At 39.3% G+C, this 18385-nt stretch overlaps 1 protein-coding gene across 2 annotated transcripts in view; it reads right to left on the bottom strand.

Moving 5' to 3' along the window:
• LOC122813973 (otoancorin-like) overlaps window positions 1–18385 on the bottom strand; it is a 656691-nt gene that overhangs the window by 236491 nt on the left and 401815 nt on the right. For both annotated transcript variants that reach the window (XM_044086530.1, XM_044086531.1), the window contains exon 17: window positions 950–1043. In XM_044086530.1, the coding sequence (XP_043942465.1) occupies window positions 950–1043 (94 nt within the window). The remainder of the gene's footprint in view (window positions 1–949; window positions 1044–18385) is intronic.

Below are 18385 nucleotides of genomic sequence, written 5' to 3'. Positions count from 1 at the left end.
GTGAAGGTTGTATATAGTGAAATTAACATAAAGGGATACTTAAAAACAGAAATGAAGGCAGACTTTAAATTACTTCATTTTGCTTTAGAGGAAATAGCAAACGAATGAAAGAAGTCTTGGGGAGTAGAATTAGGAAGAATGTAAAAATCCTGAGAACTATAATGATTTGACAATAAATAACATAGACAGGTCATGAAAAAGGAATGCAGCAAAAGGAATGAGAGTACAATGGCTTCGATGGATGGATTCAAGAGCCACAGGTATAGGCATACGTGGTTCTGCTATGAAACAAAGGAGAGGTAACATGTGAAACATATGTTTTCATTTCTCATAATAACCCAAGAAAGAAATCAGCCTAGATGACAACATAAACATACAGGAGATGGGGTTCATAATATCATGAAACTGTTGGAGTGCTGGATTGTGTGGAAAGATTTAAGGCAATGGATTTATATTGTCTGGACAACTGCGAGACCAGAGTAATAAAATATGATGTATACTTGAATTATAGTAACACAACAGGCTGAGTTGAAGTTTAGGAGGAAGGCCCATTAGGATGATGGCATGGAAAAAGGGGTTGCTAAACTTCAGTATTAGAGTGAGAGAAAGGCAGCCTTTCTTATCAAAAGGAAGTTATGGCTGTGGTATGTACTGCTATATGGATGATAGCACAAAGTACAACAAATAGCATGCGACAAATGGGAGCTAAATAAATTAAAAGCTGCATAGTCATTACTTGCATGTTTAGGCTGACTATATATATTAATAATCAACATCCTTGTGTCATTTGCTATACTTTTTGGTTTTCAAAGAAGACCATTATGGGCTCTTGTTAAGAATAACTAGGGAACAGTTTACAACACAGGTATTTCCATTGTAATTCCACATGCAGTGTTCTATAATAAGATCCCCAATTGTTAAATTATGGTTTAATATTTTATCTACTCACTGTGTTTGGAAGAGTTTTGAAATCATCTTGTGTCATAACTGCCAGCAGTGATCCCAGCTGATTCAATGTGTCCACAGTCCATGTTGAAGTAGAGCTGCCAAAGAAAATCAGCATAGCTAAAGTCAAGAGTGCAGGAATATGCCAGGGTAAATGATCAGTTAATTTCATGTTTTCCCCCTCTCATCAATGCTGATAAACAATTCAGATTTACTTAAGAATAGCAGTACATTGCAAGTATATAACAAACAACACAGCATACCATTACTGATTAAATGCAGCATTAAAGTCATACAAGTTGGTACAACTTTAGCATAAAGCCATTGATAAACACCATTGTGGCTACTATAATGTTTACATGTCATGCACTGTAATGCTGCCTCCGACAGTCTCCCTACATTGTTGTCATTTCACATTGGATGGAGAAAATATAGCACTCATGCTTTAGTATGTGATTAATCCGAAAAATATAAGATTCAATAGAAAAGCATTTGTGTCAGTGTAAAGCTAATGTACTTTAATGTAGTGTGCCATGAAGATTAGTAGAGGAGTCTAAAGTCAGAGTCAAAGTAGATAAATGTACATTTCTAAGATCAATATGAGTTAAAATAGCTATGGTATAGTTATTTGTAAAACGTATATCCCCTATAGCTGGTAAAACTTAAAAAAAAGAAAATGAGACAGAGTTAAAGAGAAACACACCACATAAATAAATAATAATAAAAAAATGAAAAGATTGCAAACCTGTTTAATAAATACTGAAGAGAATATGCAGAATGACATTTAAGTAGGATGTGAAGGTGCTCACACCCAAAAATGATAAAAAGTGATTAAATGACACAAAAAGTACATGTAAAAGAAGAAGACATTTAACCTAAAAAAACACCCTCTAAATCAGAGTTCATGTAATTATAATAACCTGCAGAAAATTCACCAGTTTTGTAACTGCACCTTCGACCTGCTTTCAGCCTAGGAACCAATGTAATCTGTACCTCTGTGAGATTTAAAAAGATAACTGCAAAAAACAAAACCTCAAAATGCTTTATATATCAAAAATATTGTTAGGGACAACTGATAAATGAATGCTGTGGGTAAAATCTCAACCACAGAAAAATATGATCAGGTCTTCAATCATTAACAGCTTCTTATGTGTTTGAAATGTGGAATCCAAAAAATTCACCTCAGTACTAAAGCCCAACAGGTGAATTTCTTAGCATCCATGTCAAGAACACATAATGGGGGTTAGGTTTGGGATGGCCTGATCTCTGTTCTTTGTAGTTCATGGAGGTTTATCAGCTTCATGTTTACTGGTTACTGAAAACAAAAGTGCAGAAGCTCATTTTTTATCAGCTTTCAAAGTCCATAAAAATTGATAAAACACAGCACTGCCAAATTAACAGCATACAGAATTGAAATGTTCATCTGAAGAGCTAATGGCTTTAAATGTTAAAACACTTCATTTTAAGTTTGTTAAAGTGAAGTGTCTAATAGCTTTAGAAGATGTTTCCCTTCTGTCACTATTCTTTGTTGGCCATCACTGTCAAATACTGACCAATAGCAAGAGACCCAAGCTTAACAGCCATTGACATCAGAAAGGTGGTTAAAAAGCCTATATCTCAGCAGAATATTGGTGCTCCATGTACTACACAAACCTCACGGCTTCCCATTTATTCATTAGAGCAGAAATAGCTCAAATATTTCATAATCTTTTAGCTATTTTCATCTGTCTGCATGACATCTTTTAAAAACAGATTAAACTGTCACTTTACCATAGACATAACAATATTGGTATTGATCTTTGCTTTAAAATGCTAATAGAAATCTTTAGTTACCTTTAATTAAGAATTCAAAACTGAATAATTCATGTTTTTCTTGATCATTTTGTCCCTCCATATTAGCTTATTTCATAGATATTGTGGATAACATGAAATAAAGTTGCTCAGCTTTCACCCTTTCTCTTGAGATTGTAATGCATATTACCAAAGTCTGTTCAAAAAGAAAGTACTATTTGCGCCCCTCAAGAAAATGAAAATCTGTCTTAACACCATATTAGTGAACTCGGCACTGACTTAATAAAGAGGAAGTTCCAAAAAACTGAGACAGAGAATGAGAGAAAGGCTTGTTGTAGAATACAAATGATACTGTTACCAAGACTGTTGTGATAGTGCTACCAAGATAGTTGTGAATGGTAAGGGAAGTGACTTGGGTTTTGGTCTTGTGCCTTACCAGTCTCAGAGGTGTATTGTATTACACAACTGCTAACAATCACTCACATGTTATTGATAATTTATACAACAAAAAATATTCAAATTGTAGTCTAATCTCAAAAATAATGTTAAACATTATTTTAGAGATTGGGCCAGATTCATGAATGCCTATATTAAGTATACATGACCTTTATTCAAAAACATCCCTACCACATTTTTGTGTTGTCTATTCACACAGAATGATTAGACTAAGGGTAGACATAATCTACACACTGTGGTAACATTTACAAATCCCCTTCAATATTTAAGGTTGCAAGAAAATCAGTAAGAAAACTAAAATTAGGAGGAAGAAGGTGGGAGCTATGCTTGTGTTGTCTATTCACTCAGAATGCTGTACATTTAGTGTAGACAATAATGAATGTGACCCACTCACATTACCTTTTTTATGTTCTCAGTTCAAGCAGATGTTAAGATTGAAGGCCAGGAGTATAACCCATACATGCAAAAATGAAAATATCTGGAATAAAGTTGACTTTCCCATCCTATAAAATGTTGATAAACAATAAATGCAAGAGACATAGATGTTGATGTTTTGTCCCACTTTAATTTCTCCAAGTATTTTGGGTTTCTAATACCATGATGGGAATGGACTCCATTTCTAAGTCAAAGTGTGATTAACATTCATGAAATTAATATTGTTTCAGTCATTGATGTTAGCCCAAATTACTCTTCAAAGCACAAGCAATGTGCCCAGAATTTACACCTTCTACAACTCATATGGAGTTACATGTATATGTAATATATCTAAATATGACTAAATTCTGTTTTATGAGACCCACTGCCCCTCCTACTACTAGAACTGTATGTGTATCTTTCTTCCACATTACCCTTGTTTCTGTCTGCCAGTCCTGGTATTTTATGACTTTGTGTCTCTCTGTACATAAGATACTGTAGTCACTAGATGTAGCGATTTCAATAATGAATGCTACTTTTGTCTTCTTTTCAAGCACTACTATATATGGTTTTCTCGCATCTATTTTTTGAGCTGTTGGTAATGCGTGATCCCATGTGATATAAACTTCATCATTTTCTGTAATGCTTTGTGGCTCATGTTGTCAATGTTTATCAGCTACTTCAATATATAATGTTTACACAATCCCCAATGCAACAGTCTTGACACATTGTTATGTCTTTCAATATACAGGCCTTCTATCATTAGTGGATCACACTGAGCAACAAGATGCATGACTGTTTCTAATTCTGTTTTACAAAACCTGCATTTGTCTGTTTCTCTGACATGTTCAATGGACTTTGTAAACCAACATGTACATAGTCCACTATCGTGGTCACCCAATGTTAACCTTTTTTTCTTTTGGATTAAATTCCCCTCACTTTAACCATTCCTGCATTAGATCCTGATTGACATGAGGTTTTCCTAGGTGTTTTCTGTACTTGCAACTATATTTATACATTTTCCACATTTCTTGCCTTCTTATCTGATCCTTCACCGTATATACCTTCTTTTGTTTTTTGCCACATTCAGTTGCTGCATGATTTTTATTTAGTTCTGGTTTGATTTCCATTCCTCCTTGACACCAGTATGCTTCGGCTAAACTAAGCAGGGAAGTCGTCTTAGGTTCTCACCATGTTGTAAAACATTCGCTATGTTTGTATCTTGTGAGATCACCAGATATGTATGCAGTTCTACAGCTGCAGATCTATACATATAGTAATTTTAAGGAGGCCAGTATCTCCTTCAGAACAGGGAATATATAATCTTGGTATACACTGACTTTTGTAAATCATTTGAAAAGCATGAATCATTTTTCTTCTTTCCTGTCCAACTGATCTAATAGCTTTTGAGGCCAGTCAGTCCCTCTAAAACTGTAAGTTAGAACAGGAAGAGCAAATTAATTCATAACTTAGAGTTTGTTGCTAGATGTCAGGGCTGTTTTCAATATTAATTTTAGTCTTATAAAATATTCCTAAGTTTTATTCACATTTGTTCTTGTTTTATTGTTAATCCTTCATCACTTCCCAAATAGTTATACACTCCCTCTTGCTCAGTTTCCTTTATATCACATTCTTGTCCCAAACTGATATTCTCTTGGTGCTGCAGATTTCCTGCTTTAAAGGTTGCTTTTGTACATTTATCAAGACAAAATGACATTCTTATATCATTCGAGAAAGTTTTGACTGCTTGCAGTTGTGCTTTCAGTTCCTCATCTGATGAACTATACCATTTTAAATCATCCACAAAAAGATGAGAAGTCTTTATACTTTGTTGTTTTCTGGGAGCCAGACTGCAGTCATGACCTAGTCTGTTAATTAGGTTCATAGGTTCATAGGTTCATAGTAGGCTATCTGCCCTAGGGCATTTACAAGCCTAGCCAGAGTGTGTTTGGCTTTCGCCACCCATTTTAAAATGAATTTTGCTATGCCCTTTTTCGAGGTTAGTATACTGTGCATCTGTCTAACAGTGACACAGAAGTGATACCCAGAGTAAATCTACGATCTCCCATCCACTCATCAAGATTCCTCTTGAAGAGAGTCAGTGAGGGACTCTGCCTAACCTGAACTGGGATTTTATTCCAGAGTGAAGGGAGCCTCTGGGTTATGAATCTATCCCTCCAGCATGTCCTATTTATTTCAGTGCTGAGGTTCAAGTCTCTTGAGCGCGTAGCTCGATGGGATTTGGATTTTCTGAGGTGCAGCATGTCCATTAATTCAGGGTTGGACATGGCTTTAAACGTCAGGCATAGATCGCCTCTGAGCAGGTGGTATGCCACTGAGTAGAGCTGGAGTTTCTTTAACCGGGCAGCATATGGCATCAGTTTGAGCCCTTTGATCCTCTTGGTGAGGTACTTTTGGGGTCTTTCCAGTTGCTGCAGGTGTCTGGTAAGGTACATCCCAAAAGAGGCATTGTACTCAATTATGGGCCTGATGACAGATGAGTAAAGAGGCACAATGACCTCCCCTGATCTAGATGTGAATCCCTTCATGATTAGGTGGGCTATATAAAATGATTTTCTAACCACTTTGGCCACATGGTTGTCGAATGAGAGATTGCTATCAACTTGGGTCCCCAGGTCCCTAATTACTTCTTCCGTACTTAATGGATTACCATCTATGTGGTAATTTGTGGGCACTTTGTTTTTGCCGAAGGGGATGACTATACACTTTTTGGCGTTTAGCTTGAGGCCATGGCTCTGGCACCAGTTGTCTGTTTCTATGAGACCCTTTTGTAGGATGCTTGTGTCAGCTGGAGAGTCGATTATGGCACCCAGTTCGCAGTCATCTGCGAACTTGGTCAGCCACAGTCCTTCCGTGTTGGCCTGTACCTCTGAGAAATATATACCGAACAAGAGAGGTCCCAGGACTGAGCCTTGTGGGATGCCACTTGTAACTGGTTTGGAGTCTGACATGGCTCCAGCAATTCTAACCATGTGGATTCTGTCCATGAGCCAGTTTTCAACCCATCTAGTGACATAGGGGTTTATGTTTAAGCTGGTGAGCTTATCTATAATGCCCGAGTGGGGTATTGTATCGAAGGCTTTGGTGAGGTCCAGGTAGGCTGTGTGGACCACCTTCCCCTTGTCAATGGCCTTGGTGACTGTTACAAAGAAATCAACCAGGTTTAAGAGGCAGGATCTGCCCTTAACAAAGTCGAACTGGGTAGGATCCAGTGTCTGTAGGTCCCCAATATCTTTATTTATGAGGTTCATGATGATCCTTTCCATAGCTTTGCAGACCAAGCTAGTCAGGCTTATGGGGCGATAGTTTCCAGGATCTGTTGAGGCACCACCTTTGTGGAGAGGGACCACTGTTGCTGTGCACCACTCTATGGGTACATATCCTGTAGTAAGGCTGAGATTGAACAGTAGTTTTATGTTTGAGTTTAGTTCTTCTTGGAGTTCATGTAGGACACAGCCCGGGACACCGTCTGGTCCCATTGATGCTGTGTTTTTTGCTTTGGGGAGGGCGGCTCTTACCTGAGCATCTGAGATGTCAGGGTGGCAGCACTCTGCTGGGATAGATATTTGCCCTTTTGGTGGGGAAGGGGGGCAAAGTTTGCACTGAACCTGTCAGCTAGGATGTTGGCAATGTCTGTGGGTTCGGTGTATTTTTTGTCATTTTGGACTAATTCTGAGCATATCTGGGAATTAACACCCATGTTTCTAACATAACTAAAGAAAGCCTTGTGATTATCCTTAGTGTCCTGTGCAATTTTTCTTTCGAAGCTGGCCTTAGACGATTTTATGAGTGCCCGTAGCTTTTTGCTAATACTGATCAGAGATGCCTTCCCTTTTTGGGATTTTGCTCTATCATGTAGTAGCTTCCTCCTTCTATTGTATAGTTTGTTTATGGCTGGGGTCCACCAGACAGGACGCCTGCCTTTGGAAGATTGGGTCTTGGTTTTGGTTGGGATTGCATGATCCATGCATTCCTGAAGGAGTTCATAGAATGCATTTATAAAGGATTCTGTGGTCTGGGCCGTATTTTCCACAGGCCCGGGGGCTTTGAAGGATTCCACCTCAGTTTTGAGGAGTATGAAATTTGCTTTAGAGAAGTTTTTCACTGTGGTTTTCTGGGCAGGGGCTGAAGTCGGGATGTGAATATCTAGTGAGATTAGTTTATGGTCTGATCTTACCAGTGAGGGATACACTTCTGGTCTAGGGCATAGAGTCCTCATGTTGGTGGTGATCAGGTCTAGTGTGTTTTCCCCTCTTGTGGGAGTGGTAACAAGCTGTTCCATAGCATTTGAGTTTATAAATTCTAGGAACCTTTGGGCTAGGTTGTTGGAGCTAGAGTAATGCTCCCAGTCTATGTTTGGGTAGTTGAAGTCGCCCAATATAATGGTGTTTGGAGAGACCTTCATATTTTCCAGTGTTCTCAGGAAGGCCGAGTGGGGTTCCTGGGTTTGGGAGGGTGGTCTGTAGCTGGCTATAAACTGGAAGGCAGTTTTACCCACTGTTAGTTGCATATGGATAGTCTCTGATGCTTCGTGCTCTGCCACCAACCTGGAGGTGTGGGTATCTTTGACGAATATTGATACTCCCCCTCCTTTTGTGGTTCGGTCCAAGTTTTGGGGCCGGAAAACATGGTATGAGGTATAACCTGGTAGTGCTGGGGTGCTCTCGGGAGCCTTGAACCAGGTTTCTATTACTGCACAGATATCAGTGTTCTCCATGCTAAGGAGAGTTTCGAGTGTGTGCATCTTGAGGTTTAGACTTCTGGCATTGAGTAGCATTACTCTTAGTTTCCTATCCCTTGTGATACTTATGGAGGTGGGTTTGTCTTTTGAGCCTTGCCTAAAAAAGGCACTATAGGGGTGGCAAGAGCCTTTGCCAATATCCAAAAGCCCAGGGGTGACAGGTGCAAGCCGTCCCTAACAAAGCATTGTGGCTTGTCGAGCATGTCATCCCAGGCTGACAGGCATTGGATCCCCTTTGAATGACACCAATACTTAAGCCAATTGTTGAAATTGATCATCTAGTCTTCATATTGTGACATCATTCTTGGTGAGGGTAAGATGCTACTCAAGGTCAGGGTCATACCAGCCTGGGCTACATGCTCAGAAAGCTCCTCTATGTCTCTTTTCATGTAGTCCAGGGAGGCACGTCTCAGGTCATTCACACCAGCATGGACAATGACTGAGTCATATTTGTACTTGCCTTGGTGTGACCTGAGTGCTTGTGTTATGTGGCGGATCCTAGCGCCCGACAGGCAGCTCACCGTGACCTTCTCCTTGTTCAGCCTGGTGAGCGGGACGTCAGTGTGCCTGACGATAGAATCACCTATTACAAGTGTATCAGATGTGTTGTTTAGCCTTAAGGGCTGTGACTGTTCGGCACACTGGCTTTGTGAGCTATGTGTTGCATGTGTTTTGTTTTGGGGTAGCAGTTGCTTGGGTGTCTGCTTTGGAGGTCTCTGTTGCTTAGGCAGATTTTTATTTAGAGCCTCCGAGTATGTTTTTGTGTGTTTATTTGTTTGGTTTGCTGTCGTGGTAGGTCTATGTGAGACTGGAATTGTAGTGAGTGTGGTTTCCTTCTCCTCCTGACTGGTTACGCCTGTACTGAGTTGAGAGAGCTTAGCCTCTAGTTTGGCTATATGGTTGCATCTCTCACATGTGTTGGAATTTGTTGGGAGGAGGAGAGGGTTGTCTGTGTACATGAGGCAGTTGTAACATTGCCTCAAAATTTCCAGATTCACCAGCTGGACCAGAGAGGAGACTGACAACTGACCTTTGGAGATGCTAGAATAGTATTGGGAATTCCTTTATAATTGAAAAAAGGGCCAATGGGGAACAAGGTACTCAAGAGGAGTTTGTGAGGGTATAGTGCTTTTAATTTTTTAGTGCTTACTTATATAATTGTTTTAGTGAGCAAGTGCCAGGCTTTAGAGTAGGAATAGGGTGTTTATTATGAGAACTAGATCAGTTCTAAGGGAAAAAGTGAAGAGCAGACTTTGTGGAGCCAAGAATGGTTTAAACCCAATTAAGCGGCGTTGCCCGATGCTGCGCTATGCGCAAAATCGCGCAAAGCCGCACTAAACTGGGTTTTATACAGGGGGGACTTGAAAGAGCTAGAAATTGGCCCAAAATGGCCAAAAGACTACCAGATTCTTGTGCTGGGAACACTCCTCCAGGGATAGATAGGCTGCTCTAAGCTCCCCACTGCCACTGGTGAACAAAGAAGCCTCCCTTTATCCAAGAAAGGAAATGGGCAACACAGGAACTTTCCAAAAGTCCAGAATACAGCAAAGCCTGTATTTGGACTACTCTAGGTCAGGAAAGACGGGAAACAAGGATAATTTTTTTTTTTTTTTTTTTGCTTTTTTTGCAACAAACAGCAGGAAAATGCAATAAATATGTAACACAGGCTAGTGCACTTGATTGTGTAGCCTCAACAGGTAAATGCAACAAACAGGGCAAACTTTAAAAGTGCAGCTGCAAAAACAACTTTAAACAGTTTAAAACAGTTCAAGAAGCAGAAATACTTGAAGTTTAGCTAGATCGGACAGTTGCCCAGGTAGTAGCAGCAAAAAAAAAACACTTTTATCAGGTTAGCAGTTGCTCTTTTAGCCTCTCTGCTGCTAGTATCACTCTGCAGGACCACGAGGAGCTTGGCTGAGTAGTAACAAGTGCAAAAACCGCGCCAAAGTGGGTTTTATACAGGGGGACTTGAAAGAGCTAGAAATTGGCCCAAAACGGCCAATAGACTACCAGATTCTTGTGCTAGTAAACTTAATGGGTTATCCCCCTTTGAATTGTTATCCCTGGGATAAAAATGTGTCCTTTATCATGCCTTAACTTCATAGTGGTTTGCCACTGTTTCATGGTCACTGTAATGTAATTGATTAATGTAGGGTGTATCTTATACATTTGTAAGCACTATTTTATCCACGTCAAATGATTTTTTGCATTCTACCCATGCCATACTTAGATTTTTCCCATTTTTGCAATTCTGCATTATGACTTTATTTCACAACAAATGAGCCTTTGTTCCATATAATTTTCTTTTGTTACCCTTTAGTTCTGTTGCCATGACTGAGTTCTAAATGACTATAAACTCTGTCGGCATTAATCCAGTATATAATTTATACATCGTTGGAAGGCAAGTTAATAGTCTATAGTTTTTAGGATATCATGCAGGTTCACTCTTAAGGAAGAGTATCATTTTTCCTGATGTTAACCAGGTTGGAGTCTGTTTGGGGTGCACATATAAATAGCTCGGGTCTATATTAATTCACCAAAACTGCATTTCAGCAAACACCTAATCATCAACCCCTAGCAGAGAGAATTGCTTCCGGATTCACTGAATTTACTGAGGGCAATGAAATACTTGCCCCACAGCACAACATATGAACAACTCACTAAATTGAACTTGACCAAGTGGGGGGCTTCACCCCTTACACCCCTGATGTTGGGGGATGTGCCCTAACCCCCCCAACTATATATATATATATATACCAACTTTGAGATCGCACTACACTGAAAATAAGGGCAAAGTTATGCAGTTGGCCAGCTACTTCTTTGCCCTTGGTAAGTTTAGCGAATCATAGTGTGATGAAGTGTTCAAGCTATCATCTTTATAGCTTTTTTTTGGCCTATCAGTTTTTGTGTATTTTGGGGACTACTACTTCCTTCTGTAAGAGGGTGTCATCCTCACCCTGGGCCTGGACTAACACCATTGTAGGAATGTTTCCTTGTAAATATTCTTCACTGTCCTTTTTTGCAGTAGTAGCATCAATGTGCTTACATGGATTTGGTTCTTTTTTATCCTGTGGTACAGCAGATAGTGTTGACACCTCACAGCAAGTGGGTCCCTGGCTCGATTCTTGGCTGGGGTGCCTTTTTTTGTGAAGTTTATATGTCCTCCCTGTGTTCATGTGGGTTTCCTCCAGGTGCTCCAGTTTCCATTCACATTCCAAAGACATGCAGTAGCTAGACTGGACACTCTAAATTTGGCCATAGGTGCGAGTGTGCATGTGAGTGTTGTGGTGTGGAAGAATTACTGTGGCAGGGCTAGCCACCCAGTGGTGCAGACTTTGGTTCTAGATGATTGTGACTGTTGAAGTGGTACCCCAACCCCATGTGCAAAATGGAAAAAAGGGGTTGTGGATGGATGGATGGATGGATGGATGGATGGATGGATGGATTTGTGCACCCAGTTGTCTTTTTTAATTTTTAACCTATTTCTGTCCATGATATATGCTATATAAAATACAGTGTGTATATATATATATATATATATATATATATATATATATATATATATATATATATATATATATATCAGTGTTCTTGGTGAGATATTGCAAAACCAGGGTCCACCTCATGAAGGTACTCACCAAGACATGATAAATTCAGTTCCAGCGATAATACTCTCATTTGCTTTTTGATTTTATCATCTCTCCATTCAGAGATGGTCCAGAGAGATATGACATGTCATTTTTGTCTCCTTGTCTGCACTATTTGTTGCTATAGATTATCTGAATAAAAATTAAGGAGGCATGCAGGTTTCGTATGATTATTTTCACTTTGTGATTTTGAAATTGATATGGAAGTGATAAGACTTTGTGTCGTACTGTTTCATGTTAGAAGCAAGAAAAAAGGTACTTCTGTTTTCAGATACTTATAAAATATCACAATAAATTATTACTGGAATATGAGAGCATAATTTAATTTATTTAGATTAATTTATTTTAATTTTTAAAGTTTATTTTTATTTTACCACTGCATATTCGTTGTTTTATGGTGGGTAATGGTAACAGAATATCAATGAAATTCTCTATGCATTCTTAAGTACATAAAGGCAGTTGACTGATTTTTTTTTTTTTTTTCTTTGTTTTGCTTTGTTTACTTATTAGCAATAGGAGTAAGTGACTATAATTGTGTAAATACAATTAAGTTAGGAAATCTTTATGTGTTCTCATTGCCTCTCTATGCAACACTAATCGGTTGAGGGGAACTCATTGCAAATAAAAAAATAAAGTCATTATAACCATGTTTAAAAATTACTCCACAGAATTAATTAATGTTCATATAAGAGAGAAGCAAATGCCTTTCCTGGCCTTATCAAACCATTTGCAGGACAATAAAGTATACTAAGTATTAGGGACCGTCATATAGTAATATTTAACGCTTTAAACAATGACATTTCAATATTTCTGCTACTAAATTCATATTTCTTGTCTTCTTGAAATATGAAGATAGTTTTTACAGAAGTAAAAATGCTGCTGGACTTCGATTATAAAGGCAGGAGAGAGAGAAGTAAAATACAGACCTCAAGAGGTACAGTACCAAGAAAATCAACAGAAAGCTAGTACTTTGGGGGCTTTTACAATAACTTGTTATTATGAACCTGCATATGGCATCTAGGAGGGTTAACAAGAAAAAACCCTATGGGACAAGGGATAAGAAAGCTGTAGAAACTGCTTCTGAAAGTGAACTACTTAAAGACAATGTGGAAAGAACGTGGGAAGAAGCAGGCATGAAATCTGCAGAAATGAAGAGTGTACCTTCTTCACTAGAATCTAAAATTAATAAATGCACTTTCTTCACTGGAATTGAATCTAAAATTAATAAATGTGCCTTCTTCACTGGAATTTAAAATCAACCAATGTATCTACTTCACTGGAACTCAAAATCAGTTAATGCATATTCTTCACTGGAAACTAAAATCAATCACTGTACCTTCTTCACTGGAAAATGAAATCAATCAATGTACGTTCTTCACTTGAATCTAAGATCAATAAATGCACTGTCTTCACTGGAAAGTAAAATCAATCAATGCACCTTCTTCATGGAGATCAAAAATCAGTCAGTATAATCTTTAATGGAAACTAAAATCAATCACTGCACCTTAGTCACTGAAAACTAAAATCAATCAATTCCATACATAAATGTTCAGACAAAAGTTAAACCTTACTGGACTACATTGTATCAAACAACAAAAAGATGCAATAAGTTGAAAATACCCTAACTAGGCATTTAGAAGTTCTCACTTCCATGCAAACATCCAAGAGAGAAAAGAAGGGGAAAAAAGTGGAGCTGAAAAATGAAGAACTTAACCAGAAGGTAGTCAAGCTAGAAGATATATAGAAAGAAAAATCTAAGATTTGTAGCAGTACAAGAGATTGCAGAAAGCAAATGTTGTATAACTTTGATGAAAAACTGTATAAATAGATGGACTGATATCTCCTTCCAGGAAATTCAAATTGAGAAAGTGTATAGAGTAAATCAACTGCGGGCATAATTTAGAAAGCAATTAGTCCCACCTTCATAAACCTACAATTATACTGATTAGAAGAAGAAATTTTGTCTAAACATTGCAGAAAAGGATCAATTCTGAAAGTAAATGAGAGCAGAATTTTTGACTAAGATTTTCCAGCTCAGACAATATTAAAAGAACTGCCTTTATTGCTTGCATAAAGAAATGCAGGGAGATACGGCTAAGATTTGAAGTCCTATGCTCTGCTTTATCCCCAGTATTTTACTATGTGGGAATTAATACACACATGGGTCCTCAGCAAACATACGTGGACTTTGAATTAAAAAAAATATCCAGAAATGGAAGGCAGTAGAAGTGCTTAAAAGCAGCCACAGAAAAAAGGAAAAATGAAAGGACAACTCACAGATATCAACTGTGAGGTTTCCAATAAATCTATAATAAGTGATCCACCTGAAACTGTAGGAGAAAGCAAAAGAGAACTCAAACAGAATTAGAGAAATTGTAAAACTGAAGATTTTTAACATTCTGAAAGTGGACACTGGACATGAGCTATGAGAGGCTGAATTGTCACTGGTTAAAATACCCGAGCAAAATAACACTACAATTAATGCTACATGAAAAACATGCTAATTACTATTAACATGTGGTTACATTTTTTAAGTAGATTAAGACTTGCAGTTCTTATTTTATTTTTAATATTTAAAGTACACCAGTTACACACCATTACAATCAGAAAGGAAGGAGCAGCAATATTAAACACTGCACACGCTGAAAGTAGCCTGTCAAAGTTTAAATTATTGGTTCAACAGAGTAGATTAATTTCTGTATTATCTATTAACCCTGTTTGTATGCTTTATAAATGCAGTTTGATAGGTTATTTCATTGTAAATTCCATTAGCTGTGGAAGGAAAATATTCTGGCAATACAAAATGTGGTTAAAGGTAGTGTGGGTTGTGAGGTAGATAAAGGTGGAGTCCTGAACTTCAGGAAGGGTTTACACAGAAATAAAGTTCCTTGGCTGACCAGATGTGGAAATCCATAGTTAGGTCAGCTCTGATTAGTAGGGAAGTGAAGGAAACAACAAAAATAGCTGTTTAGATGGTTAACAAGGCTGACCTTTACTGAGAATTTCTAAACAAGTTGATTTTCAAGGTGCTCAAAGGGGAAGCTGTCAGAACCTACGAATTACATTGAATGGATATAGAAATAATGCAGTTTGCTGACAAATAATGCTAAAATAAAAGGATTTTAAATTCACTGTGTTTAAAGTAGATGGAAATTACAACTCAGTGTGTATTTCTTTTTACGATTGATTTTAATCAAGAAGGCTAACATGATTGAGACAAAAGCACTAGTAAACACATACGGGATGAAGGGGGTTAAGTTTAAGTGATCTGTGGCTAGAAGATATAGCTTGATAGATTCATAGGTAAGTACTAGGCTATCTGCCCGAGGGCATCTATAAGCCTAGCCAGAATGTGTTGGCTTTTGCCGCCCCCTTAGATTAGTTCCCTGTGTGTCTGTCTAGCAGAGCCATTAATTTCCTGTTCCTCTGTCCAGCAGAGCCACTGCAGTGATTCCTGGGGTAAATTTTCTGTTTCTCTTCCACTCATCAAGGTTTCTCTTGAAGAGTGTTAGTGAAGGGCTCTGTGTAATGTAGATTGGAATCCTGTTCCAAAGTATGGGGAGTCTGGGACAGGAATATATCCCTCCAGTATGTATTATTTATCATTGTGGTGAGGTTTAGATCCCTAGAGCGTGTGGCTCTTGTGGATTTGTTTTTTTTTTTAGGTGGAGCAACTCCATCAATTCTGGGTTGGACATGGCCTTGTATGTAAGGCAGAGATCACCAATGAGTAAGTTGTATCCAACCGAGTACAGCTGGAGGTTCATCAGTCGGGCTGCATAGGGCAACTGTTTGAGGCCAGTAATCCTCTTGCTGAGGTACTTCTGTGGTCTTTCCAGCTGTTGCAGGTGTCTTGTAAGGTATATCCCAAATGGGGCATTGTAGTCTATGATGGGTCTGATGAGTGATGAGTAGAGGGTCACAATAACCTCTTTTGTTCTACATGCAAACCCTTTTGTGATTAGGTGGGCCACATAGAAGGATTTTCTAACCACCTTGGCAATATGATTATCAAAGCAGAGATTACTATCTACTTGAGTCCCCAGATCCCTTATTACATTTTCTGTATTTAGCAGACTACCATGTATGTGGTAGTTCATGGGTACTTTGTTTTTTTCAAAAGGGGATGACTATGCACTTTTTGGCATTTGCTTGAGGCCATGATTTTGACTCCAGGTGTCTGTCTCAGTAAGACTCTTCTAGAGGATGTCTGTATCAGCCGGAGAGTCAATTATGGCCCCCAGTTTGCAGTCGTCTGTGAACTTGGTCAGCCCTAGTCCTCCTGTGCTTGCCTGTACCTCTGAGAAGTATATACCAAACAGGAAAGGTCCCAGGACTGAGCCCTGGGGGACAACACTTGTAACTAGTTTAGAGTCAGACCTAGAGCATGCAACTCTCACCATGTGGATTCTATCCATGAGCCAATTGGCAACCCACCTCATGACATAGGGGTTTATGTTCAGGCTGGTGAGCTTGCCTATAATACCAAAATGGGAAATGGTGTTGAAAGCTTTTGCAAAGTCTAGGTAGGCTGTGTGGACCTCCTTTCCTTACCTAAAGCCTTGGTAACTGTCTCAAAGAAGTCCACCAGGTTTAGGAGGCCTGATCTGCCCTTAACAAAGCCAAATTGGGTAGGATCCAATGTTTGGAGGTTCCCACTGTCTCTGTTAATGAGTTCCATGATGATGCACTCCATAGCTTTGCAGACCAGACTAGTCAGGCTTATAGGGTGATAGTTCCTGGTGTCCATTGTGCATCCACCTTTCTGGAGTAGGATAACTGTAGCTATGCACCACTCTATGGGTACGTTGCCTGTAGAAAGGCTGAGTTTGAGCAGTGTGTTTAGGTGAGGGGTTAGTTCATTTTGTAGCTCATGTAACACAGCCTGGGACACCCTCCAGTCCCACTGAAGCTGTATTTTTGGCTTTGGATAGGGTTGTTTTAACCTGTGTGTCAGTGATTGCCAAGGCTCTACATTTATCTGGTATGGTTATGGGCCCTTTCAGGGGTGAGAGGGGGATGAAGTTTGCACTAAACCTGTCTGCCAGAATGTTGGCAATATCAGTCAGTTCAGTGTATTTTGTGCCATTCTGCACTAACTCAGAGCAGATCCGAGAGTTTCCACTTAGGTTCTTGACATAGCTAAAGAACGCTTTGTGGTTATCTTTGGAGTCCTTGGCAATTTTTCTTTCGAAGCTAGCCTTAGATGATTTTATGAGGGATCATAGTTTCTTGCTGGTACTGATCAGGGATGTCTTTCCTTCTTGGGATTTTACTCTTTTCTGTATTAGTTTCCTCCTTCTATTGTATAGCTTGTTTATGGCAGGGGTCCACCAGACTGGTTTCCTTTTCTTGGAGGAGTAAGTCTTAGTTTTGCTTGGGATAGCATGATCCATGCATTCTTGCAGGTGCTCATAGAGTGCCTTTGTAAGGGATTCAGCAGCTTGGACAGCATTGCCCTTCAGCATGGGGGCTGTGAATCTTTCCACCTTGGTCTTAAGTAACGTGAAGTTTGCTTTTGAAAAGTTCTTCATGGTGGTTTCCTTGATTGCGGGTGGGGGGCGGAATGTAGATATCCAGAGTGATTAGTCTATGGTTTGCTCTAACCAGCGAGGGGTTGACCTCCGGTGTAGAACACCGGTCACCCATGTTGGTGATGACCAGGTCCAATATGTTGTCACCTGTGGTGGGGGTGTTGACCAGTTGATCCAGGGCATTCAAGTTTATAAATTCTAGGAGGTGTTGGGCAAGGGAGTTAGTATTTGAGTAGTTCTCCCAGTTAATGTTTGGGTAATTAAAATCACCCAATATTAGGGCATTTGGTAGGAACTTCATATTTTCCAGTGTCTCCAGAAACGTGGAATGGGGGTCCTGGGTCATGGTGGGTGATCTGTAGCAAGCTACAATTTGAATTGCAGTTTTGACCATTGTTAGTTGCACATGGATGATCTCTGAGGCATTGTGCCGTACCACTAACTTGGACGTGTGGGTATCCTTGATGAATATGGATACATCCCCGCCTTTTGTGTTTTGGTCTGGGTTCTGTGGCCAAAAAGTATTGTATAAGTTTATAGCCTGGTAGTGCTGGGGTGCTCTCTGGAGCCTTAAACCAGGTTTCTGTTACTGCACAGATATCGATGTTCTCCATACTGAGGAGTCCCTTGAGTGCATGCATTTTGAGGTTTAGACTTCTGGCGTTGAATAGCATTTCCCTCAGTTTTTGGTTACTTGTGCTATTTACGGTGGTGGGTGTGTCTTTTGAGCCTTGCCTAAAACAGGCACTATGGGGGCAGCAAAAGCCTTGGCCAGTATTTGAAAGTCTAAAGGTGACAGGTGCAAGCCATCTCTTGCAAAGCAAAATGGCTTGACG

The sequence above is a fragment of the Protopterus annectens genome, chromosome 10.part0 (assembly GCF_019279795.1).
Source record: "Protopterus annectens isolate FY-2018-M chromosome 10.part0, PAN1.0, whole genome shotgun sequence".
Lineage (NCBI taxonomy): Eukaryota > Metazoa > Chordata > Ceratodontiformes > Protopteridae > Protopterus > Protopterus annectens.
This window is presented reverse-complemented; position numbering and strand designations above follow the sequence as displayed.